Raw genomic sequence first — 25997 nt, forward strand, 5'->3', positions numbered from 1 at the left:
TACCCACCACAATCATTACAACAAAGTAAAATGGGCCAAAATTGGTGCCTCAGTTTTCTCATCTCTAAAATAAGGATAATAACAATACCCACCTCAGGACTGTGGAGATTAAATGGGTTATTATATATAAAGCCCTTAGGACAGTACCTGGCACATAATATGCTCTGGAAGTGTTACCTATCATTACTAATATTATAATCGTTTCTTAATTACACAGCTGCAAGCGTAAGGATAAGAAAAAGAGAACCCTACACAGCCAACCTCACTGTTTTGCCCAACTAAACAACAGCTACAGCTATTGGAAAGCGAATTTTTTAAGGACACATTCCAGTAAATGGCTTAATAGGCTGTAAACCCCATTCATGCATGTCTCTTATTCTATGTTCTGTTCCCAGAGCTCGGCACAAGGTCTGGCATAGAGTAAATACTCAATATCCATCTATCTTTCTATCATCTGTCCATCTAATATTTATCTATCTTAATGGATAGGCACTTGATATGTGCCTTAACTTAACGGATAGGCACTTGATAACAAACAGTCCTTCTACATCCAAAAAGAACTGGATATATCTGCCGGCTCGCTATATTTTAAAAATTCGTTTAAATTTAGTATACTTTTTTCGTTTATTCAGAATCAACCATAAACTACACCCACAGCCAGCCAGAGGCTTTTAACCCAAGAATGAACAAAAAGGCCCGTTTGCTCAGTAAGTGTTCTGTTAATACTTAAAAAAAAAAAATACATGCTGGTAGTTTTACCCAATAAAAACAAATGGAAATTTATGAGAGAGAAGAAAAGAAAATCCCCAGTTACCTCCCGGTCTCCTAGGAGACGTGGTCTGACGTCACTGAGCGGGGCGGGGGGCGGTCGCACGCCCTGCTGCGCATGCTCGCCGGCTCACCGGCCGAGGGCGGGCGCAGTGCGCATGCTCGCGCCCGGGTCAGCGGGTCAGCGTCTCTGACTGGCTGCGGGACCGAGGCCGCGCAGTAAATGGCGCCGCTGGCGGGAAAGTTGAGTGGCTGGTGCGCCGAGCCTCCGGGGCGATGTGTAGTGACTTCCATAGGGCTGAGTCTGGGACGGAGGTGAGAGCTGCCGAGGTGGGAGCTAGGGAGACGAGAACAGGGTCGTGGGCGGGCGAGGGAGCCCCGAGGGTGCGGGAGGCCGTGGCGCCCCGGGGAGGGGGAGGCGCGCGGGGCCCGGACGCCGGCGAGCCTAGAGCCCCGCCCCCCAAGCCTGTGTCCCCGGAGCCGGCCCCCGAGACCGCCAGCATTACGGTCCAAACCTGTCATGCGTGAACCAGTCAGACATGGTACGGTGTGCAAGAGAGGCTAGGAAAAGCAGGGGATCGCTAGGCGGAGCGCTCATAGACTTTTCTAGAACAGTGGTATCTGAGTAGGTGGCTCCACCTGTTCCCTCTGTTCTGTACATCTTTTGCCTACGGCATTCAGCCTCGCTATCGCGGCTTACATTTCCAGCCTAAGCATCCAGGGCCACACAAGTCATGTGGTGTCTGCAAAGATTTATTCAGGAATTCAACCAGCAAGTATCAAGCACTTATTACGTGTCAACCGCTGGTTAAGGAACAGGAGTAAGAAACGCAAGAAACAGCTTCTACTTTTGCAGGACAAGTAAGGGAGGCTGCGTACAAATTACAGGACGGTTGGTAGATCGTGCCGTCCAGCCGAGGGGCGGGCAGCCTGGACGACTAACTGGGAGGAGGAGGGGACAGCTGAGGTTGGTGGCTTTGGATGGTCGGTGGCTTGGCAAGGAGGGGGTGGCATTCGGGGCAGGGAGTTGCAAGTATGTGGGTTCTGCCTTGAGCAAGGGCGTCACTGATTTAGGGGAATTGCAAGTAGTTCTCTGTAGACGGACAAAGCTAGTGGGGAAACACTGTTGGGAAGTTAAGCCCTGAGAAATAGGCAGAGGCAGGTTAGGGAGGATCTTTTATACAGAGGAGGGAGGGGAAGCGATACCCTTAAACGATCAACAGGCTCTTTCTGTGAAGGACCAGAGTAGATAGTCTATATTTAGGCTTTGTGGGCCATTCGGTCTCGGTCACAGCTACTAGCTCTGCTGTTCTAATGTGAAGGCAGCCAGAAGTGTGTAAACAAATCAGCATGGCTGTGTTCCAGTAAACCTTTTATTTTTTAAACTTCAGGATTTGGCCCGCCGGCCATAGTTTGCCAACCCTTGCTCCTTCCGAGTAGAGGCGCTGCTCCCTGTAAGAACTGCTACAGTTACAACCTTACTGATTGAAATGATAATTTGAAACGCAGGTTAAACTCAGATGACTTTTGCAATCAGAACAAGCCTAACATCCAGAAAATGAGAGCCCAGTGCAGTCGAGGCACTGAACAAAGAGCTTAGCATCATATCGTTTGCCTGCCACGGCTGTCTGGAGATCCTAAGCAAGATTACCTCACTCATATTACTTTGGAGTACAGTGGGGTGGAGGGGAGAAGATGAGTGAGCTGGGCAGTTGGTGCTGCTTTATTCTTTTTCCTTTTTGTCAACAAAACCAACTAAGCAACCCTCTTTTCCCTTAAGTGCTGGGCACTGTATGGCCATTGCTTAATTTGTTTGGATTCTATTGTCTTTCTTTGTACATCAGTCTACTAGATGGATCCTACCTGGAGGCATTGTGTTGAGGAAGATATCTGAGGTCACAAATTATCCCAAGAAGCTGAAATAAACTACTTAATTTTTTTTATTTTAAAAAAATATTTATTTATTATTTTATATATTTGTTTTGGCTGCACCAGGTCTTAGTGGCGGCATGCGGGATCTTTAGTTGTGGCGTGTGGACTCAGTTGTGGTATGCATGCAGGATCTAGTTCCCTGACCAGGAATCGAACCCAGGCCCCCTGCATTGGGAGCGCAGAGTCTTACCCACTGGACCACCAGGGAAGTCCTGAAATAAACTACTTTAAATTTTTAATTCACAAGAATAACCACCTTATAAAATAGCTAACCTTTCCCACGTCTTGTGAGTAGTAGGGAAGAGACATTTCATACAGGGTCTTCCAAGAAAACAAAGTCGCAAAGAATATTTTCCTTTAACAGATTCTAGGGATGCAATTTAGGGTAGGCCAGATAGCTGAGTGGAAAACTTATATAAGGAGCCCTTGATTTAAAGAAGACACACATTGGAATGCAATTTACAGTAGAATAATCTGTTCTTTACCTTACTTTTGCACAGTAACAATGGCATTTTTTACTTTTACATTCCTCTGAGAGTATTAGAAAAGATTTTGGCAATATTTTGGTATCATCCACCAGATGGCTTCATTTGCGCATACCTGTTAAATAGTGGTGTCCTAAAGCGGTCCGCAGCCTTTTTGGCACCAAGGACCGGTTTCGTGGAAGACAGTTTTTCCATGGATGGGGGTTGGGGGGGGGTTGGTTCAGGTGGTAACGCGAGCGATGGGGAGAAGCAGACGAAGCTTCACTCCCCCGCCGCTCACCTGCTGCTGTGCGGCCGCTTCCTAACGGGCCGCGGGCCCAAACCCGTCTGAGGCCCGGGGGTTGGGGACCCCTGGTGTACTTTACATTTTCTCAAAAATGCTGAAAATGCCTTGAGTTTAAAAGTAATCAATGGATAGATTCAAAGTGTCCAGTTTTGGTTGTCATGCACAGCATACTGTTTCCTCTCTTTATTATAATAGTTTATATTAAAGTAGTACATGCTTATGACAGAAAATTCCAGTAGTACTGAAGTGAAAAGTAGGAAACTTCTCCATCCCAATTATCATTTCTCAAGGTGAATTTTTACACATTTTCCCAGAAGTTTTCTAATGTCATCATTCTGGGGACTGAGATAGAGAACCCTGGACCATGGCTGTAGTCTTGGTTCAGCCGGGAGCAAGCTGGGTGATTTTGGATAAGTTATTAAACCTTGGCTTCTACCTTTGTAAAAGGAGGGCGGTAGATGATGATTTCTCAGTTGTCTTTCAGCTGTACTCCTAGGAGGTGGGTCCCTATATTTCTATGTGTCCTTTCACTAAGCACAGTATTCTCTGCACGGTAAACACTTGATAACTATTTATTAATAATAATGACTGGTTTTCTTTTTTTAATTTATTTTTTGCCTGCACCGTGTGGCTTCTGGGATCTTATTTCCCCGACCAAGGATTGAGTCCACGCCCACGGCAGTGAAAGCGCAGAGTCCTAACCACTGGACCACCAGAGAATTCCCTGGTTTTCTTTTCTTAGAAAAGGTTCAGGGTGGCCTTTTTGCCAGAGGCAAATATTAAATAAGAAAATATTTAGCATTTAATAATATTTTGGTCTCTCATGGTAGACTTAGAACAACATCTGTCCCCATCTCTCTTTGCTTCCCTTCTTACCCAGAATAGAATCAGTGCTCCATCATTACCGTTCCTCCATTATGAGTACTTTCAACTTCCTTGACTCTTTAAATCCTAACCTACTTTCCTAACCGCGGTTAAACCCAGCTGTCTACTTTCACTGTCTGTCCACTCAGCTGAATATTGCTAAAGAAAATCACAACCAGGCCGACTGATTTCATTTTAAATTTGTAACCATCAGGTTCAAGTGGACTCCCAGGCCACTTGTGTTTTTCTAGTAATTCATTCACTTTCTCCCTACAAAACACCTGTCGTCAAATCCAACCTTACGCCTGAATTCCAGACACATGTGTTCTAGTATCTTCTTGACATACCCACGTGGATGTCTCATAGGCATCCCAGACTTAACATTCTCATCATGATTGACTCCTGGACGCAGAGAAAACATGAGAAAAGTTTTAATATGCCCTACACTGAAGTCTTGGTTTACCACCACACATGTACACCCAGCCCCAACCTGCTTCCTCCCAGGCCTTCCCTATCTTGTTAAATGGTGAATTTGTTCTACCTGTTGCTCAAGCCAAAAACTAAGTCATTCTTGAATCCTCTTTTCCTCCCATATCAGCCCACATCCATTAGCGCATCCCGTTTTCTCTGCCTTCAATATTTATCATGGATTTGACCACGTTTCACTACTTTTTACTGCAGCCATTCCTATTCCTAGTAACCATCACCTGCTTGACTGCAGTAACCTTCTAACTCGGCTCTGCTCCACCCTTTTCACACTTATTCTAATATATTTTCCACACAGTATCCAGGGTGATCCATTCAAAATGTAAGCAGACTCTACTGTTCAAAGTTTTCCAGAGGCTCCTGTATCATTTATAGTAAAATCCAGAATCCTGTTTCCTCCACTGATGCATGATTTGCAAATTGTATGATTTGCCCTTCAGCCCCGCCTCGGATCTCTTCTCCTGCCTTTCTGATCTCATCTTCCACTCTCCCTCACTCTTCTTCAGACACACTGTTGTCCTTGCTATCCCTTGAATGTGCCAAGTGTGCCTCAGCCTCAGAGCCTTTGCAGTTCCTTCAGAAATTGACACGGTTTGCCGCCTCACTTGCTTCATGTTTCTTAGAGGAGAAGCTTTTCCATCCAGTATAAGGAGGTCCTTCCTACTGTTAATCTTTACTCCTTTACTCTGTTTCTGTTTCTTTTTCTTCTTTACCCTTACCACATCTGACATCTTATATTGTTTGTATGTTGTCTTCCCACCTCCCACCCCTGCCATTGAAGGATCATGATTGTTCTCTGTTGGGATTACTCCTTTAAGTCTCAGTGTTTAGAACAATATTTAGCCCACAGTAGGTGCTCAATAATTGTTTAATGATAAATTTCGTGCCTTCCCTTCTCTTCCTTCTCCTTTCTGCCTTGCCTCATGTGTCATTGAGAAAACAAACAAAAAAAATCACAGGAACTCCCTTATTTTTTCCTGTTGTCTGTTACTGATTTCTAGTTTGTTTCCATTATAGTCAAACATACTCTGTATGACTTCAGTTCTTTTATGATTGTTGAGGTTTGTTTTATGGCCCAGGGTGTGATCTAGCTTGATGAATGTTCCATGGGCACTTGAAAAAAAATGTACACTCAGCTATTGTTGGGTCAAATGTTCTGTGTATATGAATTAGATCCTGTTGGTTGTGTTGTTCAGATCTTCTAGTAAGTCTTTTGGTTTCTGAGAAGTGGGTGTTGAAGTCCCAACTATACTTGTGAGTTTGTCTGTTTCTCCTTTCAGCTGTATGAGTTTTGCTTCGTGTATTTTGAGACTGTGTCTGATATGTACACATTTAGGATCACATGTCTTCCTAGTGAATTGATGCTTTTATCATTACGTAGTGTCCCTCTTTGTCTCTAGTAATTTTCTTTGCTCTGAAGTCTACTTTATTGGGTAGTAATATAGCAATTCCTGCTTTTTCATCAAGTCTGTATTGATAAAAAGTACATGTACTGATTTTCTCTGAATTCCCTCCTGCAAAGTAGAATATTTTTGCTTCTGAGAAAGGGCAGCTTCTCCACTTGTGATATGAATTCCATCCACCCCACTCCACCCCCTCTAGGACATCACTCCTGCAGGTATCGCCAGTTTTTCTGTCTTCTGCATCTGCACTCTTCTTTCTACCAATAATTTCCGTCAGTATCCTAACATAAAGCAGTACACACAAAACAAACCAGAAAACTCCCTACACACCAGCCCCTACCAGCCCCATTCCCTTCCTCCTCTGTAGAGCCCTCCTCCCTTGTACTCTGGCCTGAGTCTGCTTTTCTCTCATTCACTCTTTAGCCCACTGTCATCTGGCTTCTGTCTCCATATTCCACCAAAAGTGCTCTTGTCAGGGTTACCATCGAACTTCATGTTGCCAAATGCTCATTTCTAAGCACCCCTCCTCCTACACTAGAAACAGCAGAATATGCACTTCCTGCAGGCAAGCTGTCAGGACCCAGGATGGGGCCAATCAATGTGTGTCTAGTTCCTGCTCTCAAAATAACCCATCAGAAAAACCTCTTCTTCCCTGGGGAAGAGAGAACAGGAGGATGGGAGCATACACCAGAGGTGTTTCTCCAGTAGAGTTCCTCACATACAGGGGAGGTGGGGGAGGGGTAAGTGTCCCTCCAGTGTTAAGCTTCTGCAGTTTTGATTCTGTGCTTTATTGTCTCTTTCTGGGATCTTGCATATAGTTGATTTTTCTGTCTAAATGACATTTTGAAGCATAGTCTGATATAACTTCCTAGTGAAATCTTAACTATACATTTAATGAAATTACTAACTTGTGGGCTGTCATAAATTTAAAATTTAGTCCTTATAAATTCTGCTAGAAATGAATGCTTCTTAGGTACGTATAGTAATTTTTGCTTGACTTTTTATATATCTATTTTTCCTTCTTATAGGATGATTGCTTTTTTAAAAATATCAGTTATAAAGGCAGCAGCTCTTTGGGGACTATACTTAGAAACAATGGAATTTTTATGATTTAGTATTCGAGTAACAATTGTCTTTTCCATATAATTTAGACGAAAGCTTTATTAAGAGCCAGGCCTAGTACTCTGCCCTGAAGGGCAATTGAATTTTCTAAGTGGCAGAGGAGCCTAATTTCACAAGTGAAAAAGAATTCGCCCCTGAATTTAAGGGACTACCATGGTAAGGGCCAAATTTTGCACTGATCACATACATGTTAACATAGCTGCTGCTTTCCCTTGCCATCTTGCACATTCCAACTCCTCTCTTACTTTATGTATGTTATAGTTAACACATATTTGCCTGGAGTGAATTTCCTCTGTATCTATGTAATAAAACTACTAAGAATTGTATTCAGTTTGTAGTGGAAATCCAGGCCTGTTATAGGGCGGGGGTGGGAATATTTGGTTTAGAGTGTTTGCTTCTTTAGGTAGACTTTTTTTTTTTTAATAAATTTATTTATTTTATTTATTTATTTTTGGCTGCACTGGGTCTTTGTTGCTGCACATGGGCTTTCTCTAGTTGCAGCGAACGGGGGCTACTCTTCGTTGCGGTGCGCAGGCTTCTCATTGCGGTGGCTTCTCTTGTTGCAGAGCACCGGCTCTAGGCGCATGGGCTTCAGTAGTTGTGGCACGTGGGCTCAGAAGTTGTGGCTCGCGGGCTCTAGAGCGCAGGCTCAGTAGTTGTGGCGCACAGGCTTAGTTGCTCCGCGGCATGTGGGATTTTCCCAGACCAGAGCTCGAACCCGTATCCCCTGCATTGGCAGGCGGATTCTTAACCACTGCGCCACCAAGGAAGCCCCTTTAGGTAGACTTTTATACTTAACTGGTTTGAAAGCTTGCTGCTGGGGTCCATCTGCAAACAGATTTAATCACAGAAGGTCAGGGGAAATGAGCCTTTATCCAAATGACAATTACATACACGTTTGCCTTAATGTCATTCATTTCTGGTTAACTTGATCTTTAAGCTCTCCTTCCTGCTCTAGTGTAAGCTTTTCCATAACCAAATGATGTTTTAAAACATCTGTATGATATGTATTCTACTTAACAGGCATTGAAGGTATGTGATTGTCCATAAAACAGACTTTTGTTAGTGAGTGTTAAGAACTTTGATGATAGCTGTAAGAACACTCAAGGACTTTTGTTTAGTAGAAGTTTGCATAGATGTCCAAACATGTGAAAATCTATGTAGTTGGAGGCTCTTTTTATTCTCCATCCTCCCCTAATTCTACCTACCTGTGACCTGTTTACCTTCAACTTAATAGGCAGCTACTAAGTTTCTGCCAAATGTAAAGTATTTTGGAATTGGTGGTGAGCCAGTTCCTTTCAAGCTCTTAGATCCAGATGAGGGAGACCGGTAGGTAATGTGTTCCTAAGTATAGGAATAGCTTCGTGGAAGGAGCTGGCCCTGAGGAATGTGTAGAATTTTCATTCATTCAGTAGTCTAGGCCTTAGAGCATTTAATTGAGAGAATAGGGAAAGGACATTGCTCTATCAATGAATATTTTGTATGTGCCTGAAAGAACTACATGCTAAATCTCTCTTTCAGAGTTAAAGTTGCCTCTCACACAGATTAGAATCGACTGTCCCTTTTTTATGCCTTCACAGAGCCCCATGTTATTTCTATTGATATTATAGCACCTACAATACTTTGTTGTACTTTTTAAACCTTTGACTCTCCCTCATTAAATTCTTTGAGGATAGGAACTGTGTCTGTTGTATCTATGTAAGTAAGGTGTTGTATCTATGCACCTTACTCAGTTCCTGGAATACACTTGACTTGCTTGAAATTTTTACCAATGAATATCTGTATAATTGAGTATTACCCCTTTTGCAGACTGTATACTAGCTCCAGTATTGATGTTGCTGTTGAAAACATTTGGGGCTCCTTGTGGTGTTAGAGGGAGTGCTAAGAGAGATGGTTGAGAGAGACCAGATAATTGCCTAGACAGGACTTCAGATTGGTTTGATATTCAGCTGAGTAGGTCCAAAAACTGTCATCCCTGTACTCAGATTTTTTCAGACTCAGTGATACTGATTCTGAGGCTCTGTAGCACAGGGGAAGAATTCCAGGCTTGGGGAGCCAGAGATCTCAGTTAAATCCCAACTCTGGCATCTACTAGTTTTCTCATCTGAAAAATAGAATGATAACAAATAGAGTTATTATGATAATTAAAAGAGATAATGTATATAAATTATGTACCACAGCAAGTACAAATAGTAGCTATTATTTGATAGCTATTGTTATGATAATAAAACCTGGCAGATACTGATTTACAAACCAAATGCCAAATCTATTAATTTACAATATTAGTGAAACTGCCAAATAGAGTAAAATTGTTGTGTCCACTGTGTATTCTTTCCCAGTTAGGAAATTTGGGCTCAGAAAGGTTGCTTAGAGAATCAAGAGAAATAGTTGAATTATCTTAATAGCTACCATCACCAAGCTTTGTTTGCCTGATGTGTTAGTCTTCCCTAAAAGGATTAAACTATCATGTCAAACAGAACTTACTTTGGTTCCCTTTACCCTGGCTTAATTTACTCTTTGCCCTTCTGAAACTCTAGATTGATTATACCTTGCTTCTTTCAGCTTATTCCTCAAATCTGGACAACATCGTTCATTTTAGTTTATATAATGGTCAGGTTAATGCCAAATTTTTAGGGTATTTTCTGCTTAGGTTTGGAAGATATCTCCTCCCATCAAGTGACTTCTATAAATTGTTAATATTATCTATTTTTGTCAGAGTTAATCTATTTCCAGGTTCTGGGAGGTACTTTCACTTCCTCTGTATTCGGTATACTCTGCTTTTGGCATTGTAAAACACTGTTTTGAAATTTCTCATTGATAGGTAGTTTTCATGCTTTGAAAATGAATTTAACTTTTTAGTAATAGTGGAAAGTCAGATGCAAATCGGCAAAGTCAGCCAGTTTGATAAGAGGAGTAATACCATTTTTATCTAAGAGTCATGTCAATAAAATTCTAATCCTTTTCTGAATTCTGTCTTACAAGGAATTCTCCAGAGGAAGATTCTAAAATATCTTGAGCAATGACAGTAAGGGTAAACAGTTGGAGTAACTTCTCACGTTAATCATTCTGATGAGGACGTTGGTCATTTGTATACATGCTTTTTAAAACATTTTATAGTCATTTCATGTGTTCCATCTTGCCCACGCAAGTTTCTCTGTCTTCTTCTTTTGGACCCTCAACCTTCTAACCCAGTGGTTCTCATACTTCTTGGCCTTAGGACTGAATTACAGCATAATGGTTCAATATTTGTATGTAGTACAAAATGATCACCACAGTAGTTCCCAGTGAACATCCATAACCAGAAGGGTTGTTGTTTATGTGGGTTATATCTGTCAGTGAAATGGAGAAATTTGAAATACTTAGTGATTTCACCAATGCTTTAAGTATTGGGATGCTGTCAAGCTCGCAGGAGTGGATAAAAGTTTTCCAAAATTCAAATTTTATCATTGGCAACAAATACTGTCAGTTTCCTTAAAGTGACCATCTGACTTTCTTTGTTTTCAGTAAAATGTCTGCCAAATAACAAAGTCTGTGTAATCCTAATTTGTCTATCAGTCATTCTTTCAAATAAAAGGGTGTTCTATGAAAAAGTATCCAGCTCAGGTAATCACACAAGTGCTTTTCCTAGAGAAAAACCATTGTATTTCAGTTTGGAGCAAAAGTGCTTTCTTTATCTGTGTGTGAAGTTGGGGTGAGTCCCCAAGACTACCTTCACTTCAGACACCAACTACAGAGTTCCAGGTCCTCATGACCTCACTCATTCTGACATTAGTTGCATGTTTGGGGGTCCCCAAGACCACCTTCAGGTTCAGTGATTTGCTGGAAGGACTTACAGAATACGCTGAAAGCTTAGTCATGGTTATAGTTTACTACAGCAAAAGGATACAGATTAAAATCAGCCCAGGGAAGAGATATAATGGGACAAAATCCAGAATTCCAAATACGGAGCTTCCAATTGTCCTGTCCTAGTGGAGTATGGGCAGTGCTAGCTTTCCCCAGCAGCAGTGGGGGACAGTATGCCAACCAAGGAAGCGCCCCTGAACTTTGGTGTCCAGAGTGCTCATGGGGCTTTGTCATGTAGACATTGTCAGCCCCCAACCAGCTGGCCTCTGTGTCCAGCCACTGATGCAGAGGTTGAGCTGACCCAAAGCCCTCACCTTCGCTCAAGTTGTGAGACTACCTGGTGTGGCTCAGGGCCCCCAGGTAAACAAAGACACTTTTATCAGCAGGATTTTCCAAGAGACTTAGAGATTATCTCCCAGGAGCCAAGGGCAAAGGCCAGACCTCTCTTTGGTCAAGGTTAAATTCTTTCCTACTAATATGTTTCCCACGTCATCACAGGGAATATTTTCAACAGTACTCAAAGGTTATGATTTAATATAGAGTCAATAGTTTTTACTGCCACATCAAAAACATTCTTATGCAAAAATAGTTTTGCTTGCTTGTTTGTTTTTCTGCGAGTGGTGAAGAATACCATGTGTACTAATGTGGTTTGATGCCACTGCCTTGATTGTGCTGGGTGCCAGCAGTTTTACCTATCTTTGCTGCTGCACCATCAGTGCAAGTGTCAGCATAGTGAGAAAGACAAATAATGTCTTAATATTTATGAACATAATTGACCACAGGTACGCTCTCAGAAGCTCTGCTCTAACTCAAAGCACTCTTGAGTGTAGTTAGCAGTCTTTAGCTTGTTTTGTGATAAAATCTCATCTCCTAGAGGACCTAACTGCAGGTTCTTTGAGGGTAGCTTAATTATCTTCATTTCTGTAGTCTCCATTTTACCTGCCATAGTGCTTTGTACATAATAGACATTCAATAAATATTTGCCAAATTAATGTATAGAACCTTTTCATCACTGCAGGAAATCTTTCCAAGACTTTTGCTTCTGTTTTAAAAAAAAAAAAACCCACAAAGGATGACTGCTTTTCTTCGTTTGTGATATGCGTTTTTGTTGTTTAGAAGGGTTGTCAAATCTGTACTGTTTCCTTAGAACCTTGAGAATCAACTTTGATTTTATTTCCCACGTTGACATTTCAGTCTGTCTTGGAATTTTGTTGCCTGTAGTTCTAGCTCCTTCTGTCTTGGTACAGGCACTTCTCCACGTTAGTGTGACGGACTCGAGCCTTTTCTCCACATCTGGCTTTGCTCTCAAATCCATCCCCTCGTAGCCACCAAGATGATCTGTTTGAAATGCAGATAATAATAGCTTATGCTTACTCTGTGCCAGGCACTCTTGGAACACATTGAATCCTCAACAGTCTTTTGAGGGAAATACTGTTTGTTTTGCTCACTTTACTGATGAGAAACCTCAGGCCCGAAGACCTAGCTGTCTACTCTTAACTGTTCTAGATTGCTTCTTAAAACCCCTTGCTCTTATCTACAAGCCAAAGAGCAAACTCCTAAAGGTGACATCCAAGACCCTTTGTGATCTGACTTCGGTTCTTTTAGGACTTCATTATCTCCTGCCAGTTTTGTGCCACAAGCTCTAGCAATTCAAATCTGCTAATAGTTTACCCACACACTGTGCTGTTACAACCTTTGCACCTTGGCTGATGTTGTCCCATCTGCCAGGTATGCCTGCTTGTGCCCTGTTCACGAATTCACGAATTCACGTGGGAGCTTCTCAGGGAAGTTTTTCTCCACCTTTCTCCATTGTCCCCTCCCCTCCCCTCCCCTAGATAAGGAGCTGGCGATGTAATAGGCAGACAGATTAAAAGCTGATACCTGATAACAAGTGTGATGGGCAGAGTGAGAAAGGTAATTATAATGAGGAAGGAAGGTAAATACTTTGTAGTTAGCAGTTTGGTCCTGTGTCCCAAAGACCCTATCAGCTTCTTTGAGGGCAGGGACTCATTTTATACCAACAGTATTTGGTACATTAACAAAAAATAAAGTGTTTTCTGAATAAATGAATACAACTTTTCTCCTAAACTATATTTTCTATTTCATAATTTCCTTCAGATCCTCAAAATAATGAAAAGTCTCTTACAGACTTTTGGAAAATTGAATAAATGTCGATTTCTAGGATTTTATATTTTTAAACAATGAGTTTTCTTTCTCTTTTTTTTCCCTTTCGCAAGCTCCTTGCCCGACTGGAAGGTAGAAGTTCCTTGAAAGAAATAGAACCACATCTGTTTGCTGATGAAGATTCACCTGTGCATGGTAAAAACACAATCTCAAGCCAAAATACAGTGTCATAAATTAAGTTTTATAAAACAAGTTTTTCCCCACATATATTCATATACATACACACACTTCTAGCAACAGCCTATATAGGTTAAACTGTGAAATTAAAAACTGAGAAAGATGATGATGAGACTTTTTTTTTTTTTTGATGAGACACTTTTAAGCCTTCATTATCTGTGTCAGATGAGATGAGGTTTGGTTTATTTGCAGTTAAGTCTTCAGTATGAAAACCTCTTTTATCCCAGCACAATATTTAATGGGAGTTTTGTTATTTATTTATTTATTTATTTTTTTAAAAAAATTTTATAGCTACTTTTATTTTTATTTATTTATTTATTTTTGGCTGTGCTGGGTCTTCGGTTCGTGCGAGGGCTTTCTCCAGTTGCAGCAAGCGGGGGCCACTCTTCATTGCGGTGCGCGGGCCTTTCACCATCGCGGCCCCTCCCGTTGCGGGGCACAGGCTCCAGACGCGCAGGCTCAGCAGCTGTGGCTCACGGGCCCAGCCGCTCCACGGCATGTGGGATCTTCCCAGACCAGGGCTCGAACCCGTGTCCCCTGCATTAGCAGGCAGATTCTCAACCACTGCGCCACCAGGGAAGCCCTGTTATTTATTTTTATTCTTTACAAGTTTGAGAATCACAGGAAAGTCCTTCGGTAGTTGGTAGCTCTGTTAATATTTCTGCGATAGGGAGAATAATACCCACTTGTTTTACTGGCCCCTCTACACGAGGGAGAACTAGAAAGAAGGTAGTGTGCTTAGGTGGTTTTCTTCTTTGTTAATATAACAGCCTTAAAGAAATACAGTTCACCCATTTAAGTGTACAATTTGCACACTTAGGCATCTGTCGGCACAATCAATTCTAGAACATTTTCTTCACCCCAAAAAGAAACCGTTGCCTATTACTAGTCACTCCCCATTTCCTTTCACATCCCTTAGCTCTAGGCAACCACCAATCTACTTTCTGCCTCTGTAGATTTGCCTTTTCTGGACATTTCATGTAATTGGAATCATACAGTATGTGGTGTTTTGTCACTGACTTTTTCCACTTTGCTTAATATTTTCAAGATTTATCATATTGTAGCATGCATCAGTAGTTCATTCCTTTTTACTGAATAATAATATTCTATTGTACCCATTCATCAGTTGGTGTGGACATTTGGGTTGTTTCTACTTTTGGTTGTTACGACTAATGCTGCTATGATCATTTTGTGTACGAGTTTTTCTGTGGAGAAATGTTTTCAGTTTCCTTGGATAATACCTCTGAAAGGGACTGCTAGGTTGTATGGTAACTCTGTGTTTGACCTTTGGCAAAATTGCCAGACTGTTTTCCAAAGTAGCTGCTTGGGAATTGCCACATTTTACTTGCCACTATCAGTGAAGTGTATAGTGGTTCCAATTTCCCCACTTCCTGCAAACATGTTACTGTCTGTCTTTTTGATTATAGCCTTCCTAGTGAGTATGAAGTGATACCTCATTGTGGTTTTGATTTACATTTCGCTGATGGCTAATGGTATTAAGCATCTTTTACCACAATAAAAAAACAAAATGTCCTTCTTTGTCTCGAATAACAATTTTTGTCTTAAAGTATATTTTGTCTGATAATAGGCTAGCCGCTCCAGCTCTCTTTTGGTTACTATCAGCCTTGTGCCATGAGATGTAAAGTGTGCCCATTGTAAACAACCTGTAGTTGGATCATGTTTTTTTATTCCATTTTGTCAATCTGCCTTTTGTTTGGACAGTTTAATCCATTTATTACTATTATTAGTTAAGATAGGGTTTTTGACTGCCATTTTGCTATCTGTTTTATATGTGTCTTACGTCTTTTTTGTTTCTCTATTCATCCTTTACTGTCTTCTTTTGTGTTAAATAGATATTTTCTAGTGTAGCATTTTAATTCCTTGTCATTATTTTTACTTTTTTTTTTCTTTGAGTTATTTACCTCGTGATTGCCCTGAGGATTACAATTACCATCTTAATTTATAACAATCTGGTTTGGATTAAATACCATCTTAATTTCGATATTTTATAAAAAACTTTGCTACCGTATAGCTCCATTCCTGTCCCCTTCCTCTATGCTGTTTTAAATTACATATTTATACACAGTATGCCCTTAAACACACTTAAAATTTTGCTTAGTTAAAATCATTAAATTTACTTAATGCAGTTGTTTCTTAAATCAGATGAAAAAATAATTAAAAATATAAAACACTTATACTGTCTTTTATATTTACCTATGTAGTCCTATGTTCTTTATTAACTCATTTGGATTTGTTACTGTCTACTGCTGTCCTTTCATGCAGCCTGAAGGACTCCTTTTAGTATATCCTATAGAGCATATCTGTTAGTTAAAAAAGAATTCTAAACTATCAATAATAAATGACAAATTTTGATCAAACATGTTAGACAAAAGATTGAACTGTTTTTATTCTATCAGAAAGGATATTATTAAGTTGAACCTTGCGAAACTGACATTAAAACATAGGTTTGAGGACTTCCTTGGTGGCCCAGTGGTTAAGAATCTGCCTGCCAATGCAGGGGACACAGGTTCCAGCCCTGGTCCAGGAAGATCCCACATGCCATGGAGCAACTAAGCCCATGTGCCACAACTACTGAGCCTGTGCTCTAGAGCCCGAGAGCCACAACTACTGAAGCCCGCGTGCCTAGAGCCTGTGCTCCCCAACAAAGAGAAGCCACCGCAATGAGAAGCCTGTGCACCGCAATGAAGACCCAGTGCAGCCAAAAATAAATAAAATGAAAACAAAAAAAAAATAGGTTTGAAGCACAGCTTATACATTTGAATATTACATTTATAGAAACTTTAAAAACACCATTATGTTCAGTCACTAACAAAAAAGTTTACTTAAAACTATGATAGCTCTTAGAGCTATAAAACTGGTTAGATGGAAAAAAAGAACTGGTTAGATGAATATTCATTGGAGCAACAGCATACATAAGACTGGGATTATAAGAGTTATTTATCAACCACAGCAGTTTATCCAAAACTGTTATAGGGAAGCTCAAGTTGAAGCAGTAAGCGATTTAGGTGTTACAGGGGTCTCTAATGCTGTTGTAAAACATATTTTTAATACTTTTTTTGGATAGTACTTATTCAGTACCATATACAGACTCATTACCACTTCAGTACTATAATGATTATACTCTGCAAATTCAACATATTTGTTATACAATTAGTAGGTTGGTACCTAGATGATGTATTTTTTGGCTTTTCTTTCTTTTACTTATTTTGAAGGCTCTTTAGATTCATAAACTCACTCCGACAATCTGTTACCCAAACCCCTTACGCATTCTATTTGTGAGAGTAACTATCAAGGCCAAACCATCCAGATTTTCTGATTTAGTTTAATTTGTCTAATGTCAAACTGTAGAGGTGATTTTTTTGTTTTTTTTTTGGGGGGGGGGTGTTTCCTTTAACTACCAGTTGTAATATGCAGTACTTTGCCTGGACTAGGGTGAGATTTTTTTTTAACAGCTCGCAGAAACTTACGAGATAGTGATTCAGATGCAGTTAAAAGGACTGTGTCTCCTCTACAGAACATAATGTTTGAATATTATTATTATTATTACTTTTTTGGCTGCACTGGGACTTAATTGCTGTGAGCGGGCTTTCTCTAGTTGCGGTGAGTGGAATCTACTCTTCGTAGCAGTGCACGGGCTTCTTATTGCGGTGGCTTCTCTTGTTGCGGAGCACAGGCTCTAAGTGCGTGGGCTTCAGTAGTTGCGGCGCGAGGGCTCAGTAGTTGTGGCTCGCAGGCTGTAGAGCGCAGGCTCAGTAGTTGTGGGTCACGGGCTTAGTTGCTCTGCGGCACGTGGGGTCTTCTGGGACCAGGGCTGGAACCCGTGTCCCCTGCATTGGCAGGCGGATTCTTAACCACTGCGCCACCAGGGAGGTCCCTGAATATTATTTTTGATCTTATGATTAGATAGTAAATGTTTACAAAAATCAATGAAATTGATTTCAGTTCATCATTAAACATATTTGCAGGGACTCTAGTACAAGAAGTTAATGATAGTATTCATGTGTAATTTCCAAGTTTGCAGATTTTACTTACCCAGTTGTTATAAATGACCTTTCTCCCCACTTTGCTATTATTCTGTGAAAGGACAGGAGGGTTTCTATCTACCTAACAATCTCTTAGCCTGCCTTAAACTTTGCCTCAGTTTAACTTGTGCTGAACCAAGGCTCTAAGGAGTCCATATTTACACCACACCAGCTAGTGCTTAGTTAGCACATGGATTCAGAAAGCCTTGTTAAACCATGTAGGAAAGCCTTACTCTTTTGAGTCATGATGAAAAATGTTCATGAGCACCACCACCCCTCTCTCCAAGAAAATACTTGGCAAAGTGTTCATTTTTTCCCCTGTTCTGAGAATTCCAGAAAATATCCAGAGATATCTCACAGTTACCCTCTGACCAATATCATGTATTTCTAGCTCTCTGTGGAGTCCCTCCTCTTTTACTTCAGAATATGTTACATTTATCTTAATTTATCTTCATTTGACTCTCCAGCCTCGTGAAACTGCTACTGAGTTTTTTACTTTTTAAATGAGCCTAAACCGTTGTGTTCTTTTCTAGTCCCTGATGTGTCCCTACCTTCCTCCACTCTGATTTCTCTCCTTGCTCTTACTCTAGAGGCAGTGACTGCTCCCTGTGGTGCCTTTTCAGCACATTGTCTTCTTTTTTTTTTAATAATAGACTTTTAAAAAAATATTTATTTATTCATTCATTTTTGGCTGCGTTGGGTCTTAGTTTCAGCACATGGGAGCTTTCATTGCAGCGTGCAGGCTCTTCGTTTTGGCGCGCAGGCTTCTCTCTAGTGGCACGCGGGCTCAGTAGTTACAGCGCACAGGCTCCAGAGGGCATGGACTTAGTTGCCCCGCGGCATGTGGGATCTTAGTTCCCCAACCAGGAATCGAACCCACGTCCCCTGCATTGGAAGGCGGATTCTTAACCACTGGACCACCAGGGAAGTCCCTCAGCCTATCTTCTGAGTATCTCAGTTTTTAAAGTTTGGTTCATAAAATAATGTTTACATTAAATGTGCTTTTGCAGGCTACACATTTACTGCTGTAAGTTTACTATCCAGGACCAGTTCAGTGATCTGTTTCCTACCTCTCCCCTGCCATTTTTTAAGTTTTAGAACTTTTCTGCTGCATTTAGTATTATTTAGTACTATTTCTATTAAATATCTGTTTTATCTGTCTTTATGCTGACTTCTCTAACTGTGGATCTATCCCAAGAATTGAGTTTTGGCCCTCTATCTTAGTTTTAGGTTCACTCCCACCCCCCAAAGAGTTTTCTGTTCTCTATTTCTGTGTAACTTATTCCTAGATTGCTATATCCAGCCTCTTATTACTGTCGTGAATCTTAAATCCTAGTGGCTGTAGGATATATTTATTTGTGACACCTAGAGATACATCTTAACATACCATTTTGAAAGCTAAATTCTTTTTTTTTGAAAGCTAAATTCTTGTTAGGATATTTACATGATTATGTGAATTAAAAATCTCTGCTCTGCTTATGTATTTTTTTTTTTACACAGCACTTCCAAGCCTATCTCTGAGAACTTTTAAATCACTGCCTTAGGTTTAACCCTTACCTTCTAAGTGAAGGAGGCTGAAGACTTGATAGAAATGAAGTGTCAGCACACTCGGGCCCAGGGGCAGCTGGCCTTCACACCTGCTGACTCTGCTAACCAAAGCCGCATCCCCACCTGTAACTCCCTACCACACCTGCTCCCTTTCAAAATGCCGTGTTCCAAAATTGACTTTCTTCACCAAATGAGAACTTACGTTTTCCTTCTTTAGATTTCTTCTAAGAAATTCTTAAGAAGAAAGTAATCTGATGAAATGCATTCAAAAGATACCGTACTTTGTGCTGGGGATAGAGTATTCAAGTCCCCACCTTAAAGTAGTGAACAAGAAATATAATCAGTCAAGCAAATCATCAAAAATGATATAGCATGTTAAATGTGATGACAGAAGATGATAAAGTTTGCTCTTCCCACCTCAGAGTGTTGTTACTAGGATCCAACGAGATACGCAGCCGTCCCTTTTCATTTGGAAAGCGCTATAAAAAGGTTGGTTACTGCTTCTCAGCCTCTTAGGCTGCCTTTCCTGGGGAAAGGAGAGAGGGTGCTTGTGTGTGGTCTGCTTGTCGGTCTCCGCATTGTGTTTCTGCGTGGTCCTCTGTGTCCTCCAAACCACTTTCAGATTAATCTTGCTAAGCTGTGTTTTCAGCTTTCCTTCACTATCATTAATATTGGTTCAGTGTTAATGTTTCTTCATCTAGTGCATGTAGCTTATTCTCTTTCTATAATATAGGGCGGTAAAAGATTTTTATCTGTGGGTGGGGAGAATTCCCACTTAGCTCATCAGTTATATAGTAGGAGAGAGTAACTGGAACATCTGGATTGAATATAGTTTTAGTCACTGTGTTAACTTTTAATAAGAGCATCCATGAACAATTGTTAATATGAAAATAGCTTTACTCCTTGAGGCTGGAATCTTGGGGGCAGGGGTTTGGGGGAGTCTTTTTAATTAAAATTTTGAATTGCAAATTGTATATAAGATTATAGTGGAAATTGGCTAAAGTTTTATACTACCTTAAATATGGTATGGTGACAGATTGCTAGGTTTCTTACACATTATTTGTGAATGTTCCAACATACAATGGTTTGTTAGTAATAACAGGAAATAAAGTAACTGGATTCTCAGATGGACTTGTAGTTTGTTTAGGGCCTAAGAATCTGCATTTTTAACATAGTGTTTCCAATTATGTAGTTCAGCCGTAAATTAAGTGGCAAACAGGGACTTCCCTGGTGGTCCAGTGGTAAAGAATCTGCCTTCCAATGCAGGGGACATGGGTTTGATCCCTGGTCGGGGAACTAAGATCCCACATGCCACGGGGCAACTAAGCCCACGTGCCACAACTACAGAGCCCACATGCCCTGGAGCCTGTGCACCACAACTAGAGAAGAGAAAACCCGCACACCACAACTAGAGAAAAGCCTGTGCGCCACAACAAAGAGCCCACATGCCACAACTAAGACCCCATGCAACCTAAAATAAATAAATAAATAATAAATAAATCTTTAAAAAAAATTAAATGGCAAGCAAACAAGAATTGGAAGGCCACTGTTTAGAGTGGATTTTGAAAAGCTCTGGAGGCTGGACAGTTTTCCCAGGTGTTTTATTTTATCTGTGCTGTCCTCAATGAAAGAGAGTTATTGGAAACTATATAGAAAGAGATTTGGGGTCTTCAAAGTTTAGAGTAGTTGACTTTGATTTATAATGCTAGGAAAATAATTCACAGTGCAGATGTCATTTCAGCAAGACAGTATCAAGCGATATTCATATAGCAAAGGGTAACTGAAAGCAGTTTGGAAACGTGCAGGGGTGTTTTCACCTGAGGGATGCAGTTGGCACTTAGGGCCTGAAAGCTGTGGGTCCTTACTACCTTGTATGTGTGAAACTGCACCATCAAGAACTGTTCCATCCATAATGCCAGCAATTTTGAGAAGCCCCGGTTAGGGACTGTCTCACTTGCACGTAGCGGAAGTCCAGGCTAGTGGCTTATTTTTCTCGCACAGGTATGGAGGCAGGCTGGTGTGCGAGGTTCCGTATTGTCATCCACGTCCTGGGTGCCTCCTGTCTTCCTGTCCCACCCTCTGTAGGGTCTGCCCTCCTCAGTGTACACCTGTCATCCTCGCTGTCACCTCAGAGGAGGGAGTGGCAGAGCAGACAGAAATGGCGCCTGTGTGAGGACAGCACAACTTGGAAACCCCAACAGACATCCACCTGCGTCTCATTGGCTACAGCGGTGCTACCTGCTGGCCTCTCTTTGCAAGGAAGACTGAAAAGAATCGTTTTTAAGCTGGGCACATTGCTTTTCCCCAAAATTAGGGTTTTATACTTAAGGAAAAATGAGAAACTGGATATGGGATAATTAACTACCAGAAATGGTGTGTACCAGTAGTCAGTAGCTTTTTAAAAGACCCTAGATCTGTGGCACTTTATTCTTAGTGCTATAATATCACCAATTTAAGTGTGAGTGTATGTGTACCCCTCCCCAGGAGATTCCCTTAGGCCCATTTCAACCATGTCATTTTGTTTTTCAAATTTTCTTTGTGCTAATTAATAGCCAACACCTTTCTCAGAGGTGAAATTTAGTGATTTACTTTTTATTTCCTTATTTATTTGTATTTGCTTATACAAATCCGTTTTGGCAAATAGATTTTCTTTCAAAAGGAAAAAATTTCAGTAAATGTCTTTTTAAACATTTTTGCACACTTTTCATCTTGTAGGCTATCATTATTGTGCTGCTGCATTTTGACGGACATTTTTAAATTTTACACAGGTGAAATTCTTGAATTTCATGGTCCAGAAGGAACAGGAAAAACAGAAATGCTTTATCATTTAACAGCACGATGTATACTTCCGAAATCGGAAGGCGGACTGGGAGGGGAAGTCTTGTTTATTGACACAGATTACCACTTCGATATACTTCGGCTCGTCACGGTTCTTGAGCACAGACTCTCCGAAAGCTCTGAAGAAGCCGTAAAACACTGCCTTGGGAGATTTTTTCTGGTGCACTGCAGTAGCAGCCCCCAGTTACTTCTCACACTGTACTCACTGGAAACTGTGTTCTGCAGTCACCCCTCTCTCTGCCTGTTGATTTTGGATAGCCTGTCAGCTTTTTATTGGATAGACCGTGTCAATGGAGGAGAAAGTGTTAACTTACAGGAGTCCACTCTGAAGAAATGTTCCCAGCTCTTAGAGAAGCTGGTGAATGAGTATCGATTGGCTCTTTTTGCAACAACACAAAGTATAATGCAGAAAACCTCAAACTCAGCAGAAGGGCCTTCTTGTGCCTTTAATCGCCAGAGTGATGTGGATGTAGACTATAGACCCTATCTCTGTAAGGCGTGGCAACAAGTGGTAAAGCATAGAATATTCTTCTCCAAACAAGATGATTCCAAAACCAGCAACCAGTTTTCTTTAGTTTCACGTCATTTAAAAAGTAACAACTTAAAAAAACATTTTTTTATTATTGGAGAAAGTGGTGTTGAGTTTTGTTGATATGTAACGTAAAATAGTCTTTTTGTAGGATATCATGCAAGTTTTAAAACGTCTTTAATAGGCTAAAATGATTTGGTTCTTAAACTCTAAGGGAATTTAACATAACCGTCTTTCTATACAGAATGGATTTCTTAAACTAGTGCAGTAGAACCTTAGACTCTTCTTCCCTAGGTTGTTGAAGATTATTCAAAGTGATAATAACAATTAAGCTATATTAAGTTGTTTTAAAACCAAATAAATAAGATATACATTTCAGTCCAAATAAAGTGGAATTTTCTAACTTTGTGTCACATTTCTGGAATTCAGTTAAATACTTGTTTAGGAAAGTTGAAATGCATTTCTGATTTTTCATATGTAACTCCTTTTAAGAAGCCGTAAATTTGGAAAATGTTTCTGTAGAGCTGTTATTTCTGTAAAGAGGATGAAAACAAGGAGCCTACCCAATCTGCCTTTCACACCAAAGACTATGGAAAGTCAGAGCATTTTGATCTGTTTTACTGAATTCGAAGATGGAGCTGCATTATGGTTGAGTTTCTGTATAATTTTTAAAACACAGGGAAAGAAGATACCCATTCAAGGAGTTCTGTGAATATTGAAATTTTCATCTTTCTTGTTAAGCGATAGATAAATGCTAAAACTATATAGTAACTGTATGTTACTTGCGTTTTCTTACCCATTTAGAATACTTCAGACACACTCTGAAATGAATTGAAATGTTTCCAGCTGAGAGCTGGGCAAGGCTCTATGTACCTTGGCCCAGTAATGACCAGAAAGGGGAGCGTGCACCTCCAGGGGCACACAAGGTAGTGTGTTGTGGAAGAGGAAGAAAATTTTAGAACTTTGATTTATATATTTTAATCTAAGAAAAGATTAAATTATATCAATATTTGATAATTCAGACTGACCCTGGCACTCACTCAACCTATATATCAGATTGCCTTATGTCACCTGTATATTTGAGGTATCCTGTGGGAAAAGTGGATAGAATTGACAGTGGTGTTCTCACAGGTATGTTCATTTATATGTAACCTATTTAGTTAAAATTAACTGTACGTTCACTTATCTAACGAAGATTCTTTATAAGGGCTTAAAGGATCATCTTCATAATGCAGGCATAGCAGATGTAGCATGTGCTGTCCATACCTGGAGCTCCTGTAGCTTACCTGCAGTTCCCAAAACCCAAAGACTTCTGAAGGTGTCTCTGGACACCAGAGCCTGCTGGGCTGCATGGGGCCCAAACCTGGCAGTCCTTAAGCAGTGAGGGTCAGGATTTGGTAGATTAATGCACCTGCTTCCTCACCCCTCAGTGAGGACAACGACGTATTTCTCAGGGTGGCCCTGGTAGGACTGATTCCCAGTCACTTACAGCAATAATCTATTCATTAACTCACTGTTTATTGCCTCCCATCCTTCCCTCTCACTTCCCCACTCTCATGGGGGCTCCTGGGATTGTGTCCCTAATGAGCAAATCCTTGTCTAGGAACTACTTTTGTTGTGGGTTGAGGGGGAACCAAACTGTCGGCAGGTGTCAGACTAACAGCCCCTCTAGGCTCAGTATTTGCTCTTTAGCCACATTATGGAATTTAAAATGATGGCATTCTAATTGGCCGTCAAGTTAAATTACATTGGATCACATTACTGTCATTCATACCCACTTACCTGTGTGCCATCAATAAATGTTATCTTGCCATTAATATACTTTTAAATATTTACATATTTTATCCATAGTTCATCCTTTTTCAGCTTATATTTTTCTGTATCTTATTACATGCAATACATGTTACACATAAGTAATTTATAAATATTTGTATGTTGAGGGAATATGCTTATTTTCCCCCCCATACGAGTGTGTGATCAGTAAGGGTGACAATCTCTTGCTGTACTTAAGAGGACTTCTCCTTTTAGCTGTTGAGATGTGAAAATTCTGTTACCTTCCCTATCAAGCTCTGGGTGTGTGTTACATGTGTTTATGAAAAACTTAGCGACTCTTAGCAGAATTCTGGCCTTGGCTATGATAGGAGTTTCCATTTCTCCTCTGTATAAATGAAGTGCTAATTTAATGGGCTGTTATTCACAGATTTATAACTTATTCTTCAGGAACATGATTAAAAAATAATGAACTTTTATATTAACTTAAATTATCAATTATATATTAATGTGTCAGACCAAAGACTTAGTTATCTTAAAAAGATTTGTTATCTAACATGTTGGAAGGAATTAATCCTGGCTAATAAAAAAGTCTTTTAAACTAAAAGTTATACCAATGGGATTTCTTGAACACTGTAGAAAAATTAATACTTGTAAAAAGAATCAACCTTAAAGAGATAGAAGCGGCACATCCTGAGCCACAGATGGCAGATAACGGGGATGCTGGATAGAACCAGAAGAATAACAGGAGTGAGGATTACAGATCTTAGGATAGTTATCCCATTTACTTGTTTAAAAAGGGGGGGATCGTAAAATACATTTCTTATAGGTGAACTTCTCAGGGAGACCACTGTGAGAATCTAGTTTTTTAAAAAATGCATATGAAAGATATTTCAGATGTTCATCTGATAAACGCTATATAAAATCAAGGTAGTGCTCACCTTATCACTTCCATTGTATAAAGTTTTCAGCTTTCAGCTCTCAAATGCTGGATTATTGATATCATTCCAGAAAACTTTGATGCAGACTACTGTTCTGTATGGATTATCTAAGAAAAAGGATGAAACAGACACTTTCAGATGAACAGAAACTGAGAATTTACCACAAAAATTGCCTCACTAAAGGAACTTCTGAAAGATGGACTTCAAGGAGGAAGAATATGATCCCAAAGCCTGAAATGTAAGAAGTAATAGTGAGTAGAGAAAATAGTAAGCACTTGAATAAATCTAAAGAAATATTGATAGTGCAAAACAACATCTAATCTATGGGAGGAAGAAACAATATAAAGTAAAAATTCTAGGCATCCCATTGCCTATAAGCCTAGTACATATAAGGTAGGTAATTGAAATTATATCAATCTAAATAGCTTGTATTATTCTGAAGGAGAGTAAGATATGGACCAACTTTAGACTTAAGTATTAACTTGACAATTTGAAGAGCTGCTTCTAAAAGAAACAAATTAACATATGCTCCAGTAGTATATGTTGAGGCAAAAGGGAAAAGAGAAAAACAAAAAATGAACAAACACAGGAGAAAAAGTGGATAGGACAAATGAGCACTAAATGCGGTAGAGATAAATCCAGTTATAAATGTGTTGAACTCTTCTGTGAAAAATCTTGGGTAATTAGGCTAGATTTTTAACAATCTGCTATATGCTTTTTAAGGAAATACATCTAAAACAAAGATACAGAAATGTTGAGAGCCTAAAGATTAAAAAGA

General features: G+C 40.2%; 1 protein-coding gene across 2 annotated transcripts; it reads left to right on the plus strand.

Annotated features, from left to right (window-relative positions):
• The first annotated feature begins 960 nt into the window (after window positions 1-960).
• XRCC2 (X-ray repair cross complementing 2) lies at window positions 961-24881 on the plus strand. Of its 2 annotated transcripts, none has more exons than XM_036862818.1 (3): window positions 961-1083; window positions 13427-13508; window positions 21910-24881. In XM_036862818.1, the coding sequence occupies exons 1-3, from the start codon at window positions 1045-1047 to the stop codon at window positions 22629-22631; spliced, it is 843 nt and encodes a 280-aa protein (XP_036718713.1). In that variant the 5' UTR covers window positions 961-1044; the 3' UTR covers window positions 22632-24881. The 2 variants fall into 2 exon arrangements, with proteins under 2 accessions (XP_036718713.1, XP_036718714.1); XM_036862819.1 differs by lacking the exon at window positions 961-1083 and adding an exon at window positions 1235-1310 and having other exon boundaries at window positions 21910-24798.
• The last annotated feature ends 1116 nt before the right edge of the window (window positions 24882-25997 follow it).

Source organism: Balaenoptera musculus, chromosome 9 (genome assembly GCF_009873245.2).
Source record: "Balaenoptera musculus isolate JJ_BM4_2016_0621 chromosome 9, mBalMus1.pri.v3, whole genome shotgun sequence".
Classification (NCBI taxonomy): Eukaryota; Metazoa; Chordata; class Mammalia; order Artiodactyla; family Balaenopteridae; genus Balaenoptera; species Balaenoptera musculus.

Excerpts from the sequence above, each read along its gene's own strand:
- XRCC2 (XM_036862818.1), top strand. The coding sequence starts at position 1,045 with ATGTGTAGTGACTTCCATAGGGCTGAGTCTGGGACGGAG. Across the intron at positions 1,084-13,426 it reads GGGCTGAGTCTGGGACGGAG|CTCCTTGCCCGACTGGAAGG; the intron begins GTGAGAGCTGCC and ends CCCTTTCGCAAG. Across the intron at positions 13,509-21,909 it reads TGAAGATTCACCTGTGCATG|GTGAAATTCTTGAATTTCAT; the intron begins GTAAAAACACAA and ends AATTTTACACAG.